We start from the raw sequence: 20,332 nt of genomic DNA, 5'->3' as shown, positions 1-20,332 counted from the left end.
AAAAAAATTTGGAAAATGTTTGCAAAATTGGCTAAAAAATGATGACTGAAAAATTCGAAATCTTTTGAGAGAAGTTTGAAAACAGCAAAACCAAATTTTCAGTGAAATTGCGGGCAACCGTACCAATAGACCACAAATGGCTAAAAATGCACCCGAGTCCGAGCTGACTTGATTGTATCCCGAATCGGCCGCACATCCCCTTTTCGAAAAAAATATAATAATTGTCGCTCAAGAATATTTCATACGTTTTGTATTGCAGAAATAGGGGCAAGGACTACAACTAGGCCCTACTGCACTGGAATTTTTATTTCAGCACAGACACTGGAGTAACAGTCAAAAATGAGGGAAAAACGATATTTGATCAATAAATCAATTGCTTTGAGTTGCTGAATTTTCAGTACAGTATAGTTGTAGTCCTCAGGGGCGGATTTAGGGGGGGGGGGCGCAGCCGGCGCGCGCCCCCTCTATTTTTTGACTAGCAAAGGGCGCCCGGTATGACTTAAAAATACAAAAATTGTAAGAAATTAAAAAAAAAAGGAACAAATTCGGCCATGAACAGCAAACAATGGGCCAAAACCGTTGAGTTTTCGAGGGGGTAACCCCCTTTAACACATTTTTTCGTCGTCGACCAAAAGGCGCCCCCTTTATCAAAAATTCCTGGATCCGACCCTGGTCCTTGCCCTAAAATGAAGGCCTACATATCTTACTTGTCACCAATGTGCTATAATTTTTGAGAAAATGCAAAAATAGGCACAAAATTGGCCAGGGTGTAGTACCCCTTAAGATCAAGAAATGATCTGAATTCATTTTTTGACATGTCAATATATTTTCTCCTTGGTATATTGTGTATTGCCCATACACTTACGATTTACAATATTTTGCACAAATGTATTATAGGCCGTATAAAATTAATGTTTTGGTTCGCGTCCAGAGGATTTTCAGGGATTGATGAGGGAGGGAGGTGTTTTTTGTTTTGTTTTTTTTCCAATGTAAAATTAGCATTGTCAGTAGTTTTCGGTCTTCTCCAACAGTGCTCGAGGAATGAGGCCCTTTTTTTTTTTTTTTTCAAATGTGAGATTCTGAGGGATAAACCCCTAGAGTACCACAAAAAGACTTGGAAGTGATGCTTGTTCTCTAATAAACTTATTTATATGTATGAAGATTTCATAAATCATTCCAAAGTCTAAAAAATTGAAAAATCTAAAAAAAAAAAAAAATCTGACAAATCCCAGAAATGGAGGAGGGAGGGAACGAGAACCAAAATATTAATTTTACACGGCCATATATATAATTTTTAGATTGCAATAATAATAATATTGACAAATACTAAATAGGCCTAGGCCTATGTCTGGTACATGTACTATATACCTGGCTCAAATCTTTAAGTATATTTCCATTTCCAAAGATTCAAGATCAAAAAACTTTTATTGAAATACCAATCATATTTTCTCATATAAACATAGCCCTTTATGTGATTATATTTACAACATAGGCCTATCTGCAATATCTTTTCAATAAGTAAAATCATGTCTCAGGACAGATACCGTATTGCAGAAACATTAAAGTTGACAATAATTATGTCGAAAGGTGGGATGGTCCTAGAGGTGATTTTGCACCTGTTTGTCCCATTCTTTTCGCTGGCATTTTATTCTTTACTTTGTCTTGATTATTAGTATGTGCAATATTTATATAATATATTTATCTTTGTAATTGTATATGAGCCAGTGATGAAGCATAATAAATAAATAAATAAATTATATTTCCATTTTCTAAATTGGTTTTCAACTTTTTATTGGCATGACAATATAACATAGGCCCCCTAGGCCGGCCCTATACACTACATTTTATTTACAATATTTTTGCAATATATTGCCTTTTCGATAAGTAACATTTTGCCCAACATTATTTCATTATATTGTGTGAGATTCCATTTTTCTCAGCATGTGGGATGAAGCCATGAAGAGTTCATTTAGTGGTGTGCGTCCATAACAAAAACACACCGGAAGAAGTTTGTTACACAAGTTCAGAGTTCATGGCCCAACTCGACAAACAAAATCGCGATCATTTTAAAAATGGACCCTCCGGTTGTTGCTGTAAATAATGACCATTTCAAGGTGGTATTCCTCACAGATATTAGAAACTGGTCATCAGAGGGGCATAACCGTGGTTTTCTTCAAAACTGTACCGCTTCTGTAAGACTGAGTGTGTTAAAATTACTCACTAATTTTGCAAACGGGAGCGCCGGCCAAGCAACTCATTTGAGATGGGGCTACAAGTTTTTCAATTCAAGCGACGATCCTCCTTGCAAACGAGAAACTTTAAAAGAATTCACCGAAAGTAACGTGGAGACATTTGAGGAGCAACTCATTGCTGAGTTTGAAGCGGGACTTCGTTTGCCTAGACGACCTAAAACTCAGTCGAAATCGGTGTCAAAATCGGATGGGACGGTAAAACAAAAACCTACAGTTGGTGGGCATGTTATGCATGCACTTGCCGATGTACTGCAGGATTTTCAGTGGGAAGGACCAGACATTCGCTCTCCAGTGAAAGCCACATCTGTAAGAACTAGAAGCCAAGCTGGGCCATCCAAAGAAAACACACATAATTCAGCAAAATCAAATTTTGTCTTCCTTTTTATGCCAATACCGCCCCACTCAAAAAGTGTTTGTGATTTTTTTGGTATAAACAAAGTCAAAAAAAAGGTAAACAAGCTGGAGAAAAAAATAATAAAGGTCATGAAGGTAAACAAACTGCAGAACCAGAGACAAGTCGAGATCCTGATGACAAAGTCAAAGCCCCATCAACATCAACAAGTACTGACATTCCCAGTTGCAGTAATACAGAAGAAGAAGTACTTCATAAATTAAGTGTGCAGGAGTTCAAAGATGCCATTGTATCTCCACTTGAAGGCTTGCAAGATAAGTTGAAACAAAATGCAATTTCAATCTTCTGGATTGACACAGCCTCGCTTCACACTAGTAAACAACTGGTAGGTAAAAGTAAACCAAATTTGTAACTCATCATGCATCTTGGTTATCTTATTTCAGGGTCAGAATTTTCGGCGAGAATCCGAGAATTGATTCTCGCAAAGATTCTAGTCTCGTAAACAGATTTGCATGAATCCGAGAATTGATTCCGAGAATTGATTCTCGCAAAGATTCTAGTCTCGTAAACAGATTTGCATGAATCAAAGTTGGTTCTTGCAAACTTTTGTACATGTAGTTCAGAAGTTGATTTGCAAGAAATGATTCCTGCAAATTTATTCTGCAAGAATCAAGATTGATTCTCGTACTGTGAAAAGAAATTCTGGCCAGCTGCTTAAATTTCTAGCATTGAATTTGTGCACATGATTTAGTCCCAAGTTGCTTTTTGGTAGTTCACTCTGTTCAGCATCAAAATTTTTGCAATGGAGGTTAAATAAATTCTGACGAGTCAACATCTTTAGAACAAAGGTTGTCTATTTTGAACAGTCTAAAATTGAGTGGAACTGCAAGTCAAGTGTATGTTTCTGGGCAATGTTTTTATCATCATTGCTTGGCGTGATCGCATCACTGCTGAAATTTGATAGTTTGGGAATCATGTCTCAAATGTGATGCTGCTATATTCAAAATTAAGACTTCAGTAATATTCAATCAAATCATGACACTTGTCTTTTATAAAAAAAATAGTAGATTTCTTAACCAAGTTCAAGTTTAAAAAGACTGCTTTTTCTCTTTTCTGTCTTTTTTTTTTTTTTTTTTGCATTAAAATTAACAAGTACAAATTCTTTATTAGGCCAAAAAAAAACAGGTTTGTCTCAAAGCTCACACACACAATTTGTAAAATCGAAGGATTTGAAAATAAATGAAAAAAAAAAAAAAGGAATGCAGTACTTTTGTTTATTAAAAAAATAAATAAATAATAAAAAAAAAAAGATCACATTTCGCATTTGTTTTCAAACCACTCGTGTGCTTTGAAACAAACCTTTCTTTTTGTTTATCCTTATTATATTTTTCATGCCCCGGTACATATTTAATTTTAACTTTAAAGGTGATTTCTGGACAACTGCCATGTTTTGATGTGATGGGTCACATTTAAAGTACATGTATGTTCACTGATTTGTGTGATTTAGCGAATTTGGATGTTCTTCTTACAATGTATGTTACTACATATGTATGTATGGTACCTTATTTTTCAGGAGCATAAAACAGGTCTAGATCAATAAGGACTTATTTTATCTCTTGGAACAAATTCATCAGGATTGTGAAGTAAACTTAAGTTCTCAATTATGTAGTCAAATCTAATGAAATTCTACTCACTTAGACAGTTTCGTCTTCCTGGTCGAGAGACTTCTTCAGTAATGCAATGATCCGCTGGTTTCCCCGTGAGATTTCTCATAAGTTAATCATTAACTTGCCAAACAATGTTTGATTCCAAAATTATTATCAGCAACAATGGATGACATATTGAATTGAATCAATACGGTATTGTACATTTTATAGTAGGCCCTACTTTATTACATGTGTGTAAGTCAGTGCAACATGCAACATTGTGCAACAAAGCGAGGAGTTGTGTTCGAAAAGTGCTTTGTCCTACTCCTACGCAATTCAAAAGTGACACATGGCTCTGTAATAAATTGAAAAAATGTACCCAATTTGTTGCAAATTACTTGTTATTTAATAGCCTAACAACAAGTAGTACAGTGTATATTTATGTCGTATTTTCAACAGGATGTTACCAGCGGTGATAAACATGGCATTCGGATCTCATCTAAAGCCATGCATCAGTTGGGTGGTGGTGTTATTCCAATTACAACTCTGCTTACGTTAGACAACCAGGATCTCAACATCTTCCTTCACTCAAGAATACCAGCCGTTGGATCAGAACATGGTGACTTACAAGTGGTTACCGAGGAAGAGGAGGAGGGAGAAGACAATGAAGAGGGTGTGGCATCTGGTGAACAGAGGGCAAGAAGAGGGAAACATGTTGCAAGGAGTTTCTTTCCATGGTCATCTGTGATAAGGCAGTGTGTGGGAGGTGCATCGTCAGCCAGGAGTTGGCCAGATGAATGTGATGATCAATATCTGTGTACATGGCAAGGTAGGAAGGGGAAAAGAATTTGTTCCGAGCAGGTGTTCTTAAATTTAAGATTGTGTGAAGAATCACTATATAGGCAAAATATTTAATTCTCGATCATGAGAGCCAACTTGGGTACGCACAGGTGTTTGCGTCCAGCGTACTACGCAAAGACCGGCGCTTACGGCGCAAACACAACTTTTGAGAATTGACCAATCACACTGTCGTTGCTAGGCAAGGTCAAGGTTCGGTCATGTAGGTCGTGCGATCGTGTTATTCAATGAAAAGTACGCTGACACAGAAGGTACTTCTTCTCATGATCAAGAATGAGTTATTTTGCCTATATAGTGTGAAGTAATTATGTGACACTACAAGAGGAATGTTGACAATTTTCAATCATAGAGTTTTGTTCATAATTCATTCACACTCTAAAATTTATGTTACAGAACATGGGGGTATGTATAATGGTCCATGAAAAAATTCCATGAAAATTGGAGCTCAGGTTACATTGTTATGAGTACATGTACTTCTCTAAAGTTCTGTAAACACAAGGGAATACGTTTGGAATTTACCCATCATATTGTACATTTTATGGAATAAAGCACATTATAACACATAGTTGGGAAGGGTATTCCAGAATTATGACTTCTATTTGAAAACAAGGTGCCTTCAGTCTGGAGTATAGAAATCGATCTTCAGTGAAGAAGTTCCTATAGCAGCTTGTTGAGGTTAACTTGAAAGTGGGTTACTGTGACCTCACAGTCGGTACGGTGCGAAAACAAAGATTCTGTGCTGTACATCAAAAGTAAGCTGACTAGACTGTTTTCAGGCTCGCCGTTGGCGACATAGCACTGATTGAACTCAGTGCTTTATGCTTAAAAGCACAGATGGGGGCACACACAACTGATTCAGGGAGAGTGTTCCAAATGTGGATTGTACTGGTAAAACATAAGAATTTATCACCTGTTTTTATCAGTAATATAACTCAAAAAATCAATAATATTATTAGAGACAGAGTCATTTATCTTGATTGTGACTGAAAGGGGCAAATTCCGTAAAAGCAGAGGTACAAGTGCAGCAAGCAGGTGAGGTGTCTTGGGGTCCATTGATTCACTTCTGGAGCATAACCGTGAAGAAGCTCACTACTCACTAGATTCGAGCAAACGTTTGTAGAAATGTACAGTATTAGTTACATGTACCTTGATGAATTCTTATTGGTGTGTACTGTTTCTTATTTGTTCTTGACTAACAGGTGGTAAGATTGTTCCACATTGTAAATTAAAGATACAGTCTTTGTATGGAAGCAATACTTTGAGGTAAGAACATTTTCAAAGTGATTATTTTATAGGGACTGCCTTTTGAGGAGAGAGCAAGAGCAATTTGGCAAGGTGGTCAGGTATCATTTAAAAAAGACAAATTTAGGCCAACTTGTTACTGTTTTTCAATTTCTAGTTTTATTTCACTTGATACAAATCTGGTAAAAAAACATATGGGCTATTCCAGTTGAAATCCATACACCCTATGGAAGACATTTAACCTTTATCTTCCATGCAGGTAGTGTGAACTTCAAATGGGGTTACCTAAATGAGTGACACCTTTTGAAATATATAGCCTACCACTTGTGTGGGAGATTAAAGTCATATCTTCCATAGGGTGTATGGATTTCAACTGGAATAGCCCAATAAGAAATACATGGTTGTAAATGAATTGAGTTTTGATCCAGTACTACAAGTAGTAAATTAAATTGACAAAATCTGACTCCAAATTCTGGACTTGGGATAGTAAGTTAGAGGTGGATAGTTAGATAATCAGATTAGTTAAGTGTTTTTTTAAAATCTTACATTGGGCTATTTCAGTTATACACCTCCTATATGGAAGCGTTGACCTTAATTTCCCTTTCCTGGGAAACAGTAATTCCAATGGGTGGCTTTAAAAAAGACTTTGCTGGGACTCAGTTTGGTTGGACTTTGCTAGAATTGAATCTGATTCATACAAACAAATTAATATTTTGCTTCCTTTATTTCTTTATTTTTAATTTCTTAACAGCAACCCCACAGCTTCTTTACCTCCCCAAGTTACCAGATCTTCTGTCCTTCCAAGTACACCACCAAGATCATCACACAAGGAACAACACAATAACAGTCTGCCATCTGTCATCAATGCACACATGGGTGATTTGGTCATGCAAATCACAAGGTCTGCATGTGAAGAAGGAGAGGCTTCAACCAGTGCTCTAGATAAGCGACTGCTGGAACTAAATGCTTCACCTAGCACAGTCAAGTACTTGAAAATGATTCGCAGTTACCTAAAGGAACATAGCGTTATTATTCAAGGCGCCCTCCCAACAAGCTCGCTGTTTCTTGGCGTGCACTATGAGGATCAAGCGTTTACCTGTACCGGTATGGTAAGGAATGAATACACAGCTCAGAGGGCAGCAATTGAGAAGAAGAAGAAAAAGACAGAAGAAGAAGGAGAAGATGAAGAAGTTGAAGAAGAACCACCATTGCAGATGTCCAGCTGGTTTAAGAAACTAATGATTGATCTCAGCCAGAGGAAATTAGCCTTGGTAAGAATGAGCTAATGTGTATATATTTCAAGAACTTATCCAGGATAACTCTCAGTCAGTGTTCACAGCAGCTGATGGGATTATCCCATCATGAATTACATTGTATCTGTTTGCTCCATAGCAAATGTATGCAAAAAATAAGTAACAGCTGCTTTTAAGGCCCATTCAGTGATTTGCTCATCCGGACGATCGTCAAAATCATCAAAATTCAGATTTTGGTACCTTTGTCATTGTCATAGATGTGTTAACATAGCCTGCTAGTGATTCAGCCATAAGCTGTGTATTTAAGACAAAATAAGGCATTTACATGAATCTACTTTATATACTGACAGTATATAAATTATATACTGACAGTATATAAATCAGCTACATGTATTTGAATGGAGCTTCAACTTCTTCAATACTGCTGTTTTCTTTGTTTTTCATTTCAAAAATACCAAATGACAATTTGAATGACTTATCCTTCACTTTTAAGCAATTTAACCAATTTTAATTTTTTTACACTTGCACTGGGATCACTGAATGGGACTTTTAATACTGAGAGCTTTGGATAGTTTCACAATACTTTAGAGGTCATATTTTTTCAAACAAGTAGATTTATGCAAGTAATTGACAGATGAAGTGATATTTTAAAGTATAACCAGTATACAGTGAACAGAAAATGGTACATGACATGTGACACAAGCTTGTTGTGCATGTCAATTGTTCATATGTGATGCGATCAAGCAAAATCAGTCGGAACTCAGAAATATTGATTTTGAGATATAGCCAAACAAAGGAAATATTTCCTTTTGTTTTGGAAACTCTTTAATTGCTCATATCTTTTGGAATGGTTGTTCAATTTCAATGGGGTTTTCTGCAAAATGCAGCTTTGTAAATGCTTGTTACTATCCTATAAAAAACTGAAAATGTAATATTTCCGAGTTCCGACTGATTTTGCTTGATCGCATCACATATTGCAATATAATTTGTAATGTATTTCTTTTATAACAGCTAGTGGATATGCAAGAAGCGACAACAGGTGCAATTGTCACTGGTGTCCTAGAACCACTAACCTCCGTCACAGCATCACTCAAAGTCATCAAACCCAGCATGGTACGCACTGTAGAAAGACTAGTGATGAAATTCCACACAAGTAAGAATTCAAGTACAGGAGAGAGTGATGGTGGAAAGTCAGGATTAGTCTCGGATAAGATGAAATGCAGGATTAGAGATGTTGCCAAGAACTGTGTCAAGCAGCATGCTAGAGGTCAGTGGTCAAGAAGGAAGTCAACAAACAAGGGTAAGATCTATAAATAGAATGATATTCAGTATTATATTAGTAGAATTACCAAGCTTTTAGCTCTGACTACTAAGACTAAAGAAGGAAATTATTATAAATATTGCTACTTCAGTCAGGACTGATGAATTGTGAGATACCGTACCTCTGAGTGCTTGACAGCTTACTATACCAGTTTCACCCTGATGTGACAATGACCTCAGTGTGCATTTCATTGGGCGCAGCTTTAAATCGTTAGCATTATTATGTACGTACATTTAATCCTTCACAAAGAAATCAAATGCGCTATTCCATTTGAAATCCATACAACCACTGAAGAAGACATAACTCTAATCTCCCACACAGGGGGTACAGATTTAAAATGGAGTCACCCATTCAGATAACCCCATTTGAAATTCACACACCCTGTGTAGAAGATCATGGTAATGTCTTCCATAGGGGGTGTACAAATTTCAACTGGAATATGCCAATACTTTACCTTGTTGCATCCTCTTTCAGCTCATTCACCAAACATACACTCAGGATTACAGGGTAGAGCTGAGAAGGCTATGACACAGTTCAACCCTCATCAGTTAGAAGCTTGGTATCACAAAGGACCAACCCATGGAGTACCTGTCAAATTTGTTGAACATCTCAAAGAGTAAGTAGCCATAAATATGAGCAATTCAACTGTAGACAAAGTGCAAAATTTTCTTTAAAAATTTAAAAAAATTCAGAAATTTATATTTTTATGACCACTTTTGGTATTAGCATAAAAAATGCATTAAAAATGAGTACAACCAAGCCCAGTATTGGTTCAGTGGTTCTTGAGATAGCTCTTGATATTTTAAGAAAGTTTCTCAAAAATGTGGAATTTTTATGCTGGGCCTATTGGCCAGTATGCATAGTATTAAAAAGAGTGACAATGACAGTGTGTGCAACAATAATAATAAAAGTAACAGTATTTATTTAGCGCATTGTGAATCTAAGATTCCTCAATGCGATTTAAAAACTACCAAACTTAATTTACAATATATGATTTTAACTTAAGAATTATACAAACAATTCTATGCCTAAAATAGCTGACCAGCTGCAAACTTTAGAAAAAATGCCAAGAGTAACACCAATGAGAGCCTTAAGAATATTGAGAGGAGTGTATAATAGGGGTGGAGGGAATAGAATATTATTGTTAGCAAAACCAAAATTGGAATTTTAACTTTGAATGAAAGCTTAGCTATGATTCTGTAATTTGCTTATTTGTAAGTTGATAGTATTTCTACAAGTACGCCGTCAGTTATCACAGTGCTGAGGAAGTCAGACATAAAGCTCAAACACTCACACAGGGGCCGGCTGCACTGGTATTGTGATAACCAACGGCACACTCATAGCAATATGATTTGTGTCGAGAAAGCCTATCTACATATTGGTTTAATTGTATTTTAAATGTTACTTCAGAATACCTGAGGATCTGAGCAAACAACAAGACCAGTCTCATCCCACTTTGGAAAAGCTCCTCTATGATCTGGAAGTGATGTATGATAAACATGCTGAGAATGCCAAGAATGAGAGTGCTGTCACAACAACAAAAGGTATTATTTGAGGGTTGAAAACAAAGAAATGTCAAAATGGCTGCTTGGAGCGCAAAAGGTTTATGGTAATGCTGTTAGAAGCACAAAAAGGTTTACTGCCTCATCAGTTAAACTGTTTATGCGCCATGCAAGCAGACAAGAAGTGATTTGCTATTGCTATGTATTTAATTTATGAGCCCAAAAGAATTCGCCCATCTCATTTTCCTCAAGTGGGTTTGCGCCAGACTTGTTTAAAAAAAATTTGCTGGGAAGTTGCCAGTCCCCTGTTGCACGTACAATGAGTCTGTTTTCCTACACCGTGGCGACTTGTTTATTTCTTAGTCACATGCCATCCATAGTCTCTGATCGCGCAAGAAAGATAAACAGTCCACCTGTATTATTATGCTGATACCCATTACACTCCTGTGTGAAGAGATACAAATGAGTAAAGGCCAGGGTTTCAAACCTTGTGGCATATCGGACAAAATTTCAAAGGGAGGGGAGTCGGCCTACTGACCAGCTACCATAACGACTTTATTGAGACAAATGTGAGCAAAGCACACACAAAATTGTGTGACTTTAATTCAAAATTGGGCAAAAGTAAGGTCGAATTTGGTTTGAAACAGGGCCAAATGAAGATCCAACATCAGGTTGAATTTGGTTTGAAACAGGCCCAAATGAAGATGCAACATCACAGATTGTGCTCAATTTAGTCCTGGTATATAGTTGAACCTGCAACCTTCTGATCTTGAGTGGAATCCTGTACCGCAGTGCCTCCATGCTTGTTAAGTGAAGATATAATTATAAAATATTTTGTTCATCACGCATTTGTCCATTCAATATCTATTTGTTGTTTTTATGTTAAAACATGAATTCATCCATGGCGTTGTCATTTTTAAAGACATTTCTTGTTTATGTTGCCCTTTTCTCCCCTCAATCCAGAGGTGACAAAGCTTAAAGTGAAGAAGACATTAAATGTTGGCACCAGGACAGTGTCTATAATGAAACAGAGTATGAATAAGAATGTGAACAAGAAGAAGCCTGCAGCTGAAGACAAGAACAAAGAACCAGTTACTGAAGAAAAGCCTCATGTCAATAAGGCTTATATTGAGATCGTCAAGAGAGGTGAGTGAATTGGTTTACAGATGAAGCAGAATGCTGGCTGTAATTTGCTGGACTAATTATGAACTATTAATACATTTGTACCATTTGATTAATGGTTGATTGATTGATTGATTTTGAGCTTTTTAAACTGATTGGTTGATCATATGTGGTGTGATCAAGCAAAATCAATCTGAAGTCAAGTCATATTTAATTTTCAGTTTTTTTAAATATGGCGGGCACAAAAGCAGAGGACGTACTTTGAAGTGAGTAATCTTTTGTCAGCTGAGAAGCATACAAAAGATTACTCACTTCAAAGTACACCCTCTCCTTTTGTGCCTGCCATATTTCAAAAAGGCTTTTGGACAACCAGTTCAAAAGATTTGAACAGTAAGAGTTTCCAAAACAATAGGAAACAAAAGGAAATGTTTCCTTTTCTTGGTTGTATCTTAAAATCAATATTTCCGACTTCTGGCTGATCTTGCTTGATCACATCACATATATTGATCGATTCAAATTGATGGATTGATTAAGTCAATATGATTGTTTAATTAATAATTTCAGTACTGTCTGATCATTGATTGATTGACTTATTATTGCTTGATTGATGGTTTGGCCAATCAGTTGATGATATAATTTGGTTCATCTCAAGTTTGGTAGTAACGTGTGTGCGTATTTCGCTCACTGAAGAATCGAATCACACGCGTAAAGTTAAATGCCTTGAGTGTACACGCACGCGTATAGGGACGGTTTGTTGGCAAGCTTGAGGCGCAACAGCGAAAGAGCATCGACGTCACCACCAAACTTAAGGTGAACCAAATTATAGTTAATTGATTGATGTTAACTTTTTATACATTTGCAGGTAAAACCAAATATACAAGTGAAGAGGAATTTGGGTCACATCTTCAGACTTCATACAAGAAATGTCTGACTGGGGTATGTAAAAGAGTAACTAAATGGTGTGTTTGTAAACGCCAGCAAACGAGGACACACACATTGCTACAACAGTGGATGCACAGAAACTGTGGACCTCCATGGTTCCTATAATGAAAGACCGATAAAAAAACTATCACGTCTGACGTCACTGTCAATCAAATTCCCTTCGATCCTTGATTGGTTAATAGCGTGTAAAAGGAAGGCTGATATATCTGGTGCCAATCGGAGAAAAGGAATAGCAGAAAATGTCGAAAAATTACGTACTTTTACAAGGCAAAATGCAACTTTTCTAGGCATAGTTGACATTGTGCCTTTGGGAAAGAAAGTTTCCTACTATAAAGACCTAACTTTTGAGATGGTTTGTATGATTGAAGGTACAAAATTAACAATAAGGCGCCCGGTTATACTGACTTGTTCAGCATGTCATCACAACATTTTGTAAACAAACCGTGCTGGAGTTTGATGACGTCAGATGCGATAAAGTCTTTTTATCTCTGTCTTCCATTATAGACGGTGTTTGACATGGTTCCTAGACACTGTTTCTAGACAGTGTTTGAAATAAGCACTTATCCTCTTGTTCTCTAGTCCAAATATCTTTGGGGACAATCATATTGAGATATGTACTTATCCTCTGGACAACCACTATATTTTACCTCTTAAATATGACACATTTTGGGGACAACCAAAATGTTTTGAGGACAAGCAGAATTTATGCCTTAGTTATCCTCGGGACAACCTCCATGTTAAAATATGTTAAATGCCATAAGAAAGCATTATAGCTAATGGTTGCAATTGCTTTTGTACCTAGGGTAAGTTTACACTTGGATAGTAAATTTAACCACACACACTGTTAGATGAAAAAAATCAAACATGCACGTCCACGGTTGTGCGTCCATAGTTGGATAGATTTTCACATCCTTATTTGCTGGTGGTAATTGATTATTTAAACTTTAAAATTTAAACTTCAAATTTAAGACATACCTCAAATTTTCGATCACAACTTTGACCTTCATCAGGAGACTGGTAACCCAAGTTCAGGATCACTACCCTTGATACCTGACATTTGTTCATTGCACAGCAATACTTGTTGTTAAACTTTTCTTATTTTGTCTCATGATTGTTTGCTCTGTTTTCCACCAGGAATTGGATTCTTTGATGTGGGTGTTCAAAACAATGCGACCCATTCTTCTTTATGCCAAGTCCAAATGTTCCGATCAAGTATTTACAGATTTGACAGAAGAACTTGTGGTAGGTACACACCAGTACAAACACCCCTCCGCCCACCCCACCCACACACACACACAGGAACAAAAACACATTTGGTTTGCACACACTCACGCAAGCAAGCTTCACTTCATGCCAGACATAATTATGTTGCAGTCTGATGGTTTCCAAACCTGTGCAAAAACCAGTCATTTTTCAACTGTGATCAGTGATCAAGCTTTCATACTACTTAACCATCAATCAGATGGTACAGGACATGCATCATGTTATGTACGAAGCTGACAAAACTACTAGGTTGAAAACCTGTTCATAATACACCTCAATCAATCAAATACTAATTGAAAGGCAACATACTTCCATTATCAAGCTCAGGCAGATTTAGAATAACATAATTCTGCTCTGACAACAGAACATGTTTAGATTTATATGATAATGTGTTAATCCAGTGGTGATTCAAAAACGGTGATATTGCATCTGACCCCTCCATCAATGGTGTGCAAAATTATTGGCATATGGCACCTCCTTCAATCAAATTTAAACCTTTCCCAAAATGTTGGTGACAATACTTTTAATTGATTTATAAACAATATAGTTGATAATCAAAACCAAAGTGGTGACAGTAAAGATGGTGGCACTCTACCGTAGGTTTATGTTTAAAGTAATTTGAAAATGCTTCCCAAACTTATGACTAACCTTTCTTTACTTCATATAATAGAAACATGTGAGAGAGATAGCAAGCAAGGCCCTCCTTATCAACCACGCCCAGCTTAGACAGCGCTACATCAATATGGACAATCCTGAAAGCTATGAACACAGAGTCAGAGAAGTTGAAATGCAGGTAAGATAAAAATTATTATTATTATTATGATTATTTTAGTGTAAACCATTGACGAGTGCTTACTACTATGATGTGACAAAGTCGGAGCTAACAACACGTACAGCACAATGTTCATTCATAAATTTCCACTCGGCAACAGCAGATCGCTTTAGCAGCCAGCCAGAGACGAGTGCGTTTCAACAGAATAAATACGGGATGCAAGGTTTAAATTTGCTCGTGTCACAAGTTTACTGGAAAATATTGTAAGTGTTGTGTGCATTACGTCGAATTCACTGTATACACACAAATACATCTTTGGTACATAATATGTAAAAATGGTGTATCTGAGCATTGAGGGAACTACAGGGTATTATGTTATGGAACATACAACACACAAACACAAATGGGGCATTTGTATTATGTGTGAATTAATCAACTAGTTGTAGAATTATAGTGGCAGTGACATTCATTTTAAATTTCTATGATCCTGAGTTTCAGGGAAAATGATCAGTTTGAAAAGCTGTTCCTTGAAATGATTAGATTTACTGAAGTGTGGGGGAGGGGGTAATTAAGTTGAATACAGTAGTTGTTTATCAATTTAAAGTAGTACAATTTTTCATCCTGAGCGGCAGTGACATCAACGTGGTGAAGCAGCTGTTTCACTTGCGCATTTATGTGTTGTCTTTAAGGGGTCGAGCTGTATTGTCTCAAATATCTCCGAAATGGGAGAAAACTGCAATGTTTGCTGTGAAATTTTGCCTAGCAATATCTATCTCAGGGGCAAAATTTATGGTGCACATGAAAGATTGAAGTCTTTAGATTAATATTTTAGCAATCTTAATATTATTAGTTGATAGGAAATTCTTCAAATATGCCTGTACATATAACGACGCATAACAGCCCACGCAGTTTTTTTTTATAGGTGAACTCTTTTCGAGCAGTCCGTGTTGGACGATGACCATATCTTTTTGCTGAGGTATTTACAGGACCTTGAAATAAGAATTATGATAGATATTTGTGACTTGAATGCGACGAAGGCATGTTCAAGCTCGTCAACATACAAACTTCTACCTGATTTTACAGTCTCGTCGACCACTGTCTGGCGCATGTTATTTTGTTACTCTAAATTCAACAAAATTCCATTTTTTTAGGCAAAAAGACTTCTGGAGATACCATCCTGCATGTCCGTGTTCGATTTATGGTAATACAATTAACCAATTTTGAAATATCAATATTTTCAGATTCACGGAAGCCATATTTTGTACATTTTCGACAGTAACGAGTTAACGCCAATTTTGGTAGGGGCCTACAAGTTTGTCAGTTTTGCGAAGTTATTTATCCGGTTAACTAACGAATATCAAGGTTCATAGGCGAGCTAATAGCGCTATGTTATTATATTACTTTTACTTACGATCTTCATAATGATTCCATTTGAGCGAATATAACTCCTTATAGGTCTTCAACTTTGTCTTCACACGACTAGCCATATTTTATGGAGTGTTGCCAGGCAAGTCAAAAGCAAATTGAGACAAATCGGCACTAAATATGGCCCGTAACTACATCAACATATCACCCAAATGTCCATGTTATTTAGGGTACAATGTTAATGTAAATACATTGTAATATACAATTTTAAAACATTGTTGAAAATGTTCTAACATGCGTATCTTGTGATTCTTTCTCCCGTTTGAGTTTTAATGTATACCTAGTAAGATATTGACAGTCAATTCATAAGAAGCCCAAAGTTAATACTAACACTGCAGCGCTGGCAATACGACCAATTCTGTAAAAGCGATATGACAAGAATCGTTCCGCTTGATTTATCAGGTCTATAAAGGTGACAAAGGAACAGGTCTCTAGTTTGATTCCACAACCATTCAAACCGATCTCATGTTTTATTGTATTATCATGTATTAAAATGAGGATGGCTATGTCATAAATGGACCGGAACAATATAACCGTATACTACCACCTGTGTTGAAGGACAGTTCTGAGATACAGGGTGTTCCAGAATGATCTATACCGTGTTTGAAAAATTAATCAACAGTGTATTTAATTTTAGTACCGGTACATGGAATACAATAGAGCTTGCGAAATGCGTTACTTTAACTTTAACTTTAGCGTCTAGAGGATTACAGAGGATTATGTATTCAAAACCACCTTGGTTTTGAATACATAATCCTCTATAATCCTCTAGGCGTTAAAGTTAAAGTTAAATAACGTCATTCATAAGCTCTCTAATTTATAAATGTCACCTACTTATTGTGTTACTTTCATTTCAAAAACTTGATTAGTTTGGCGTGATATTGATATTCTTAAAACTGGACAAAAATTGCACGTGTGTAACTTACAGCACAGGCTTCATAAGCACCAGACATTGACCTGCTTTATCACTATCGCCCAGCGTAGGCGTATTTTGCAATATAGTGTAGAAATCATTCAGTTGTCAAAGGAGATACACCAAATTTGGCACAAATGTAGAGCTTGAAACACTGAATAATTCTTAATATTGATTTAAGTGACCTTTTTCATGTGTTTTCAATATTAGTCCCGATATTTGTGCTGAATTTAAAAAAAAAAATTTACGATCAATTTAGGCCAAAAATGTAATTCTTATAGAGGGTATAACTTGTTTAAGAAAAACTTGCTGCAAATGTAATCTTCACCTTTTCCTAGTTGTGTGTTTGCCAATAGGGACATAAATACATGCTGTGGCACAAGGACCGAATCTTCTCTATAATATTTTTATAATAGGCCCCTAAATCAATCTCTGCCGGCATTTCAAATGATGAAACTCATACACATAATCATTATTTTTGAAACTGCCGCTAAAGACGACACATGCAGTATTAGGTCAATCAAGCTTAACAAATCCTTTATACCATGCATGCTAGTAATCGATAGATCATAACAAAATTAGCTGCAAAACTTTTTCCAAATAACTTTGTGCTGAGCAGTTAGTTCATTATTTTCATAATAGATTGTATTGTCAAAACTTAAACTTCACCATTATACATAATATTCTGTAATTTATTTTAGAAACATTCGATCTTTAAAATCTTAAATTACCAAGAAAGCTAAATATATGTAATATTTAGAACTCAAAACAATACGACTGATAACAATGCTACCTACAAAATTCAACTTTCCGGTATGGATCTTTCTGGGACACCCATGCAGCTTAAGATGACAGCGAGACAGGTTTCTCTAGATCGATTACACGGCCATTCATACCTATTACCTGTTTTACGGAACAAACCAAAAAATCGATAACGTCTTATAAAGCGAAACCAGTTTACGTTTAAGGGTAGGGGTAAAAATACTCGATTACGTTTGTACAAAAACATCGGTCTGAAGAATGTGTCATTATTATTATTATGTCAAAATTTCCAACATTTCATTATTACGTTTCTGGCATGGAGGGAGGGGTCGGCTGAGAAGCGAAACTAGTTACGTTTATTGGACGTCATCGATCTTTTGGTTTGTTCCTTATTGTAACCTTATAGAAGCCATACTTTTCACGCCGTACTGATTACCCTCTGTGCGGAATGTTACATCACAATCTTGATCGACTTGACAACAGGCACACCCGGTACAAATAATTGTAAATGGTGGAAAGTCGTATTTATGACAAAATGATTAAAAAGTGATACTTTTAGGTATTATTCTGTTAGTTTCTGTTTGGCAAATCATAAATACTCACGTGTTTTGGTCAAAATGGCAATAATCTTTTTTCTACCCCTACCCACCTGAAATAGCTAAACACAACCCTTAAGCTCATGCTTGTGTACACCAGCCCTTTGAACGAACGCCCAATGAAATGCACATTGACATCATTGCCACATCAGGGTGAAAAATGGTATGTTTATAATTTGAACATATATGTCATGTTTTAATTTCTTCTGCATCATCAGGTTCTCCTGAGACTAGAAATGGAAGCCCTCCTACCAACTGTAATTGAGATGCCAGAGAAAGACAAGAACAAAGAAGATGAAGAAAGTGAAGAAAATGTCCTTGATGAGAGTATGTCGGAAGAAATTATCCTCCCAGATCATGTTCAGGAGATGGTTGATGAGGTAAGAGAATGTCCTTGATGAGAGTATGTCTGAAGAAATCATCCTCCCAGATCATGTTCAGGAGATGGTTGATGAGGTAAGAGAATGTCCTTGAGAGCATGTCTGAAGAAATTATCCTCCCAGATCATGTTCAGGATATGGTTGATGAGGTAAGAGAATGTCCTTGATGAGAGCATGTCGGAAGAAATTATCCTCCCAGATCATGTTCAGGAGATGGTTGATGAGGTAAGAGAATGTCCTTGATGAGAGCATGTCGGAAGAAATTATCCTCCCAGATCATGTTCAGGAGATGGTTGATGAGGTTGGTAATTAATACTGTCAATGTTGTCATTTTTGTGCAAGTCATATTTTGCGCTTTGCAAATCTTGAACTTCTCCACTTGTTCTTAAATTCACAGTTTTTGGTAATAGTGGAGTTCAAGGTCACATATTGAGGTCAAAAGTCATTTGAGGTCAACTTGTTGAATAACTGCAAAAGCAGGCAACACTTATGTGGTTCAAAAGCAACCTTGTTTTTTTTCTCATTTTTTTACAAACCGCAAAAGATGGTACAAGCTCCAGGGTCCAGTATTATGGTGCGAGAACCGCCCTACCATTGTTCCCATTCAATTATTGTTACAGCACATTCGTTTCTACCTTATTATCGGCACTCAGGTTCCACATAACCAACCATGTTCTATTACTCCTGTTACGTATATTACTCTGGTCAGGTTTTGGTAACTCCTGGTAGAATTTTATATGAATGAAAAGGTAATAGCCTCATCCCAATTGTGGTATACCACCATTCTATGGGCTGTTGTAAAACATGTTTTACTTCTAATATCAACATGAGAATCAGATTATTTTGGTACAGGCCTCAATGTGAGGTACAAAACACAATATGAACAAATCTGTCCATTCCCCTTTAAGATGAATATATACCAAATTTGTGACTGAATATTATTTCAAAATTTGAGTTGTAATACTACATTCACAAAAGAGATGCTGAATGCTGAAAAAAACACCACAAATTGGAATCAACATCTATATCCAAATAAACAAGTTATGATTGGTACCTATATATACCTATATGGATGATTTAAAACTGGAAACATTAAAAGTTGAGCCAGCCAATCGGGAGGAGGACAATGGAGTTCAATTCCACACCAGTTCAAATCAATTTTTCTTTTGAGATTGGCATTTTGAAGATTTGCCAACACAAATACCACATATCATTGTACACATAATATCAGCTATCATAATTTGGCAAGTATCTCCTTAAAGATCATTACTAACCAGTGGTGTCCAGTATTAAAACTTGCCACATGGATTTGCAGGTTGAACACACTGTGTTTTTGCATAATGCTGAATTAAGTGCCCCAAATTGAGAGAGGTATCTATCATTTCAGTCAGAACATATTTGTGTTGTTAATAAAAAGGATTTTTTTTTCTGGGGAGGCATTGGGGGAGTAAAATGTATTTCAGTAGTGGGGGGGCAAAATCAACAAATTTTGCCCAAATTTGCTGTAATTTTGGGGTTTTACTGGTGGTGGGAAGAAGTTTGACTGGGGAATCCCCCCTCCCTCACCTCCTCTCCTTAGCGCTGCAACTGATTCTATAATATGGATTTCAAATGAGTGATTATGTATGTTCTTAAACAATTTCAAAACTGTTTCTGAAAACACAGATTTTGCTTAATATTTAGCCTACTGTGGATTTCGAAATGAAAAAGAAAACCCGATTTCCAGAAAAG

General features: G+C 36.4%; 2 protein-coding genes across 2 annotated transcripts in view; both read left to right on the top strand.

Annotated features, from left to right (window-relative positions):
• The first annotated feature begins 2,684 nt into the window (after positions 1 to 2,684).
• LOC140172218 (uncharacterized) lies at positions 2,685 to 6,412 on the top strand. The gene is made up of 3 exons (XM_072195529.1): positions 2,685 to 2,989; positions 4,710 to 5,079; positions 6,308 to 6,412. The coding sequence occupies exons 2-3, from the start codon at positions 4,758 to 4,760 to the stop codon at positions 6,373 to 6,375; spliced, it is 390 nt and encodes a 129-aa protein (XP_072051630.1). The 5' UTR covers positions 2,685 to 2,989; positions 4,710 to 4,757; the 3' UTR covers positions 6,376 to 6,412.
• A 672-nt stretch (positions 6,413 to 7,084) lies between these two features.
• The window catches only part of LOC140171636 (uncharacterized), a 43,729-nt gene continuing 30,481 nt past the window's right edge, over positions 7,085 to 20,332 (top strand). Inside the window, exons 1-9 of the mRNA XM_072194924.1 lie at positions 7,085 to 7,621; positions 8,615 to 8,903; positions 9,399 to 9,540; positions 10,335 to 10,468; positions 11,390 to 11,572; positions 12,411 to 12,484; positions 13,625 to 13,732; positions 14,424 to 14,546; positions 18,440 to 18,601. Of these exons, the coding sequence (XP_072051025.1) occupies positions 7,223 to 7,621; positions 8,615 to 8,903; positions 9,399 to 9,540; positions 10,335 to 10,468; positions 11,390 to 11,572; positions 12,411 to 12,484; positions 13,625 to 13,732; positions 14,424 to 14,546; positions 18,440 to 18,601 (1,614 nt within the window). The 5' untranslated portion in view covers positions 7,085 to 7,222. The remainder of the gene's footprint in view (positions 7,622 to 8,614; positions 8,904 to 9,398; positions 9,541 to 10,334; positions 10,469 to 11,389; positions 11,573 to 12,410; positions 12,485 to 13,624; positions 13,733 to 14,423; positions 14,547 to 18,439; positions 18,602 to 20,332) is intronic.

This window comes from Amphiura filiformis, chromosome 15 (genome assembly GCF_039555335.1).
Source record: "Amphiura filiformis chromosome 15, Afil_fr2py, whole genome shotgun sequence".
NCBI lineage: Eukaryota > Metazoa > Echinodermata > Ophiuroidea > Amphilepidida > Amphiuridae > Amphiura > Amphiura filiformis.
This window is presented reverse-complemented; position numbering and strand designations above follow the sequence as displayed.

What these genes read in the sequence shown, in the direction of transcription:
- LOC140172218 (XM_072195529.1), top strand. Translation starts at nt 4,758, where the DNA reads ATGCATCAGTTGGGTGGTGGTGTTATTCCAATTACAACTCTGCTTACG. An exon ending in ATATCTGTGTACATGGCAAG is followed by an intron (nt 5,080 to 6,307) that starts GTAGGAAGGGGA and finishes CTTGACTAACAG; the next exon opens with GTGGTAAGATTGTTCCACAT.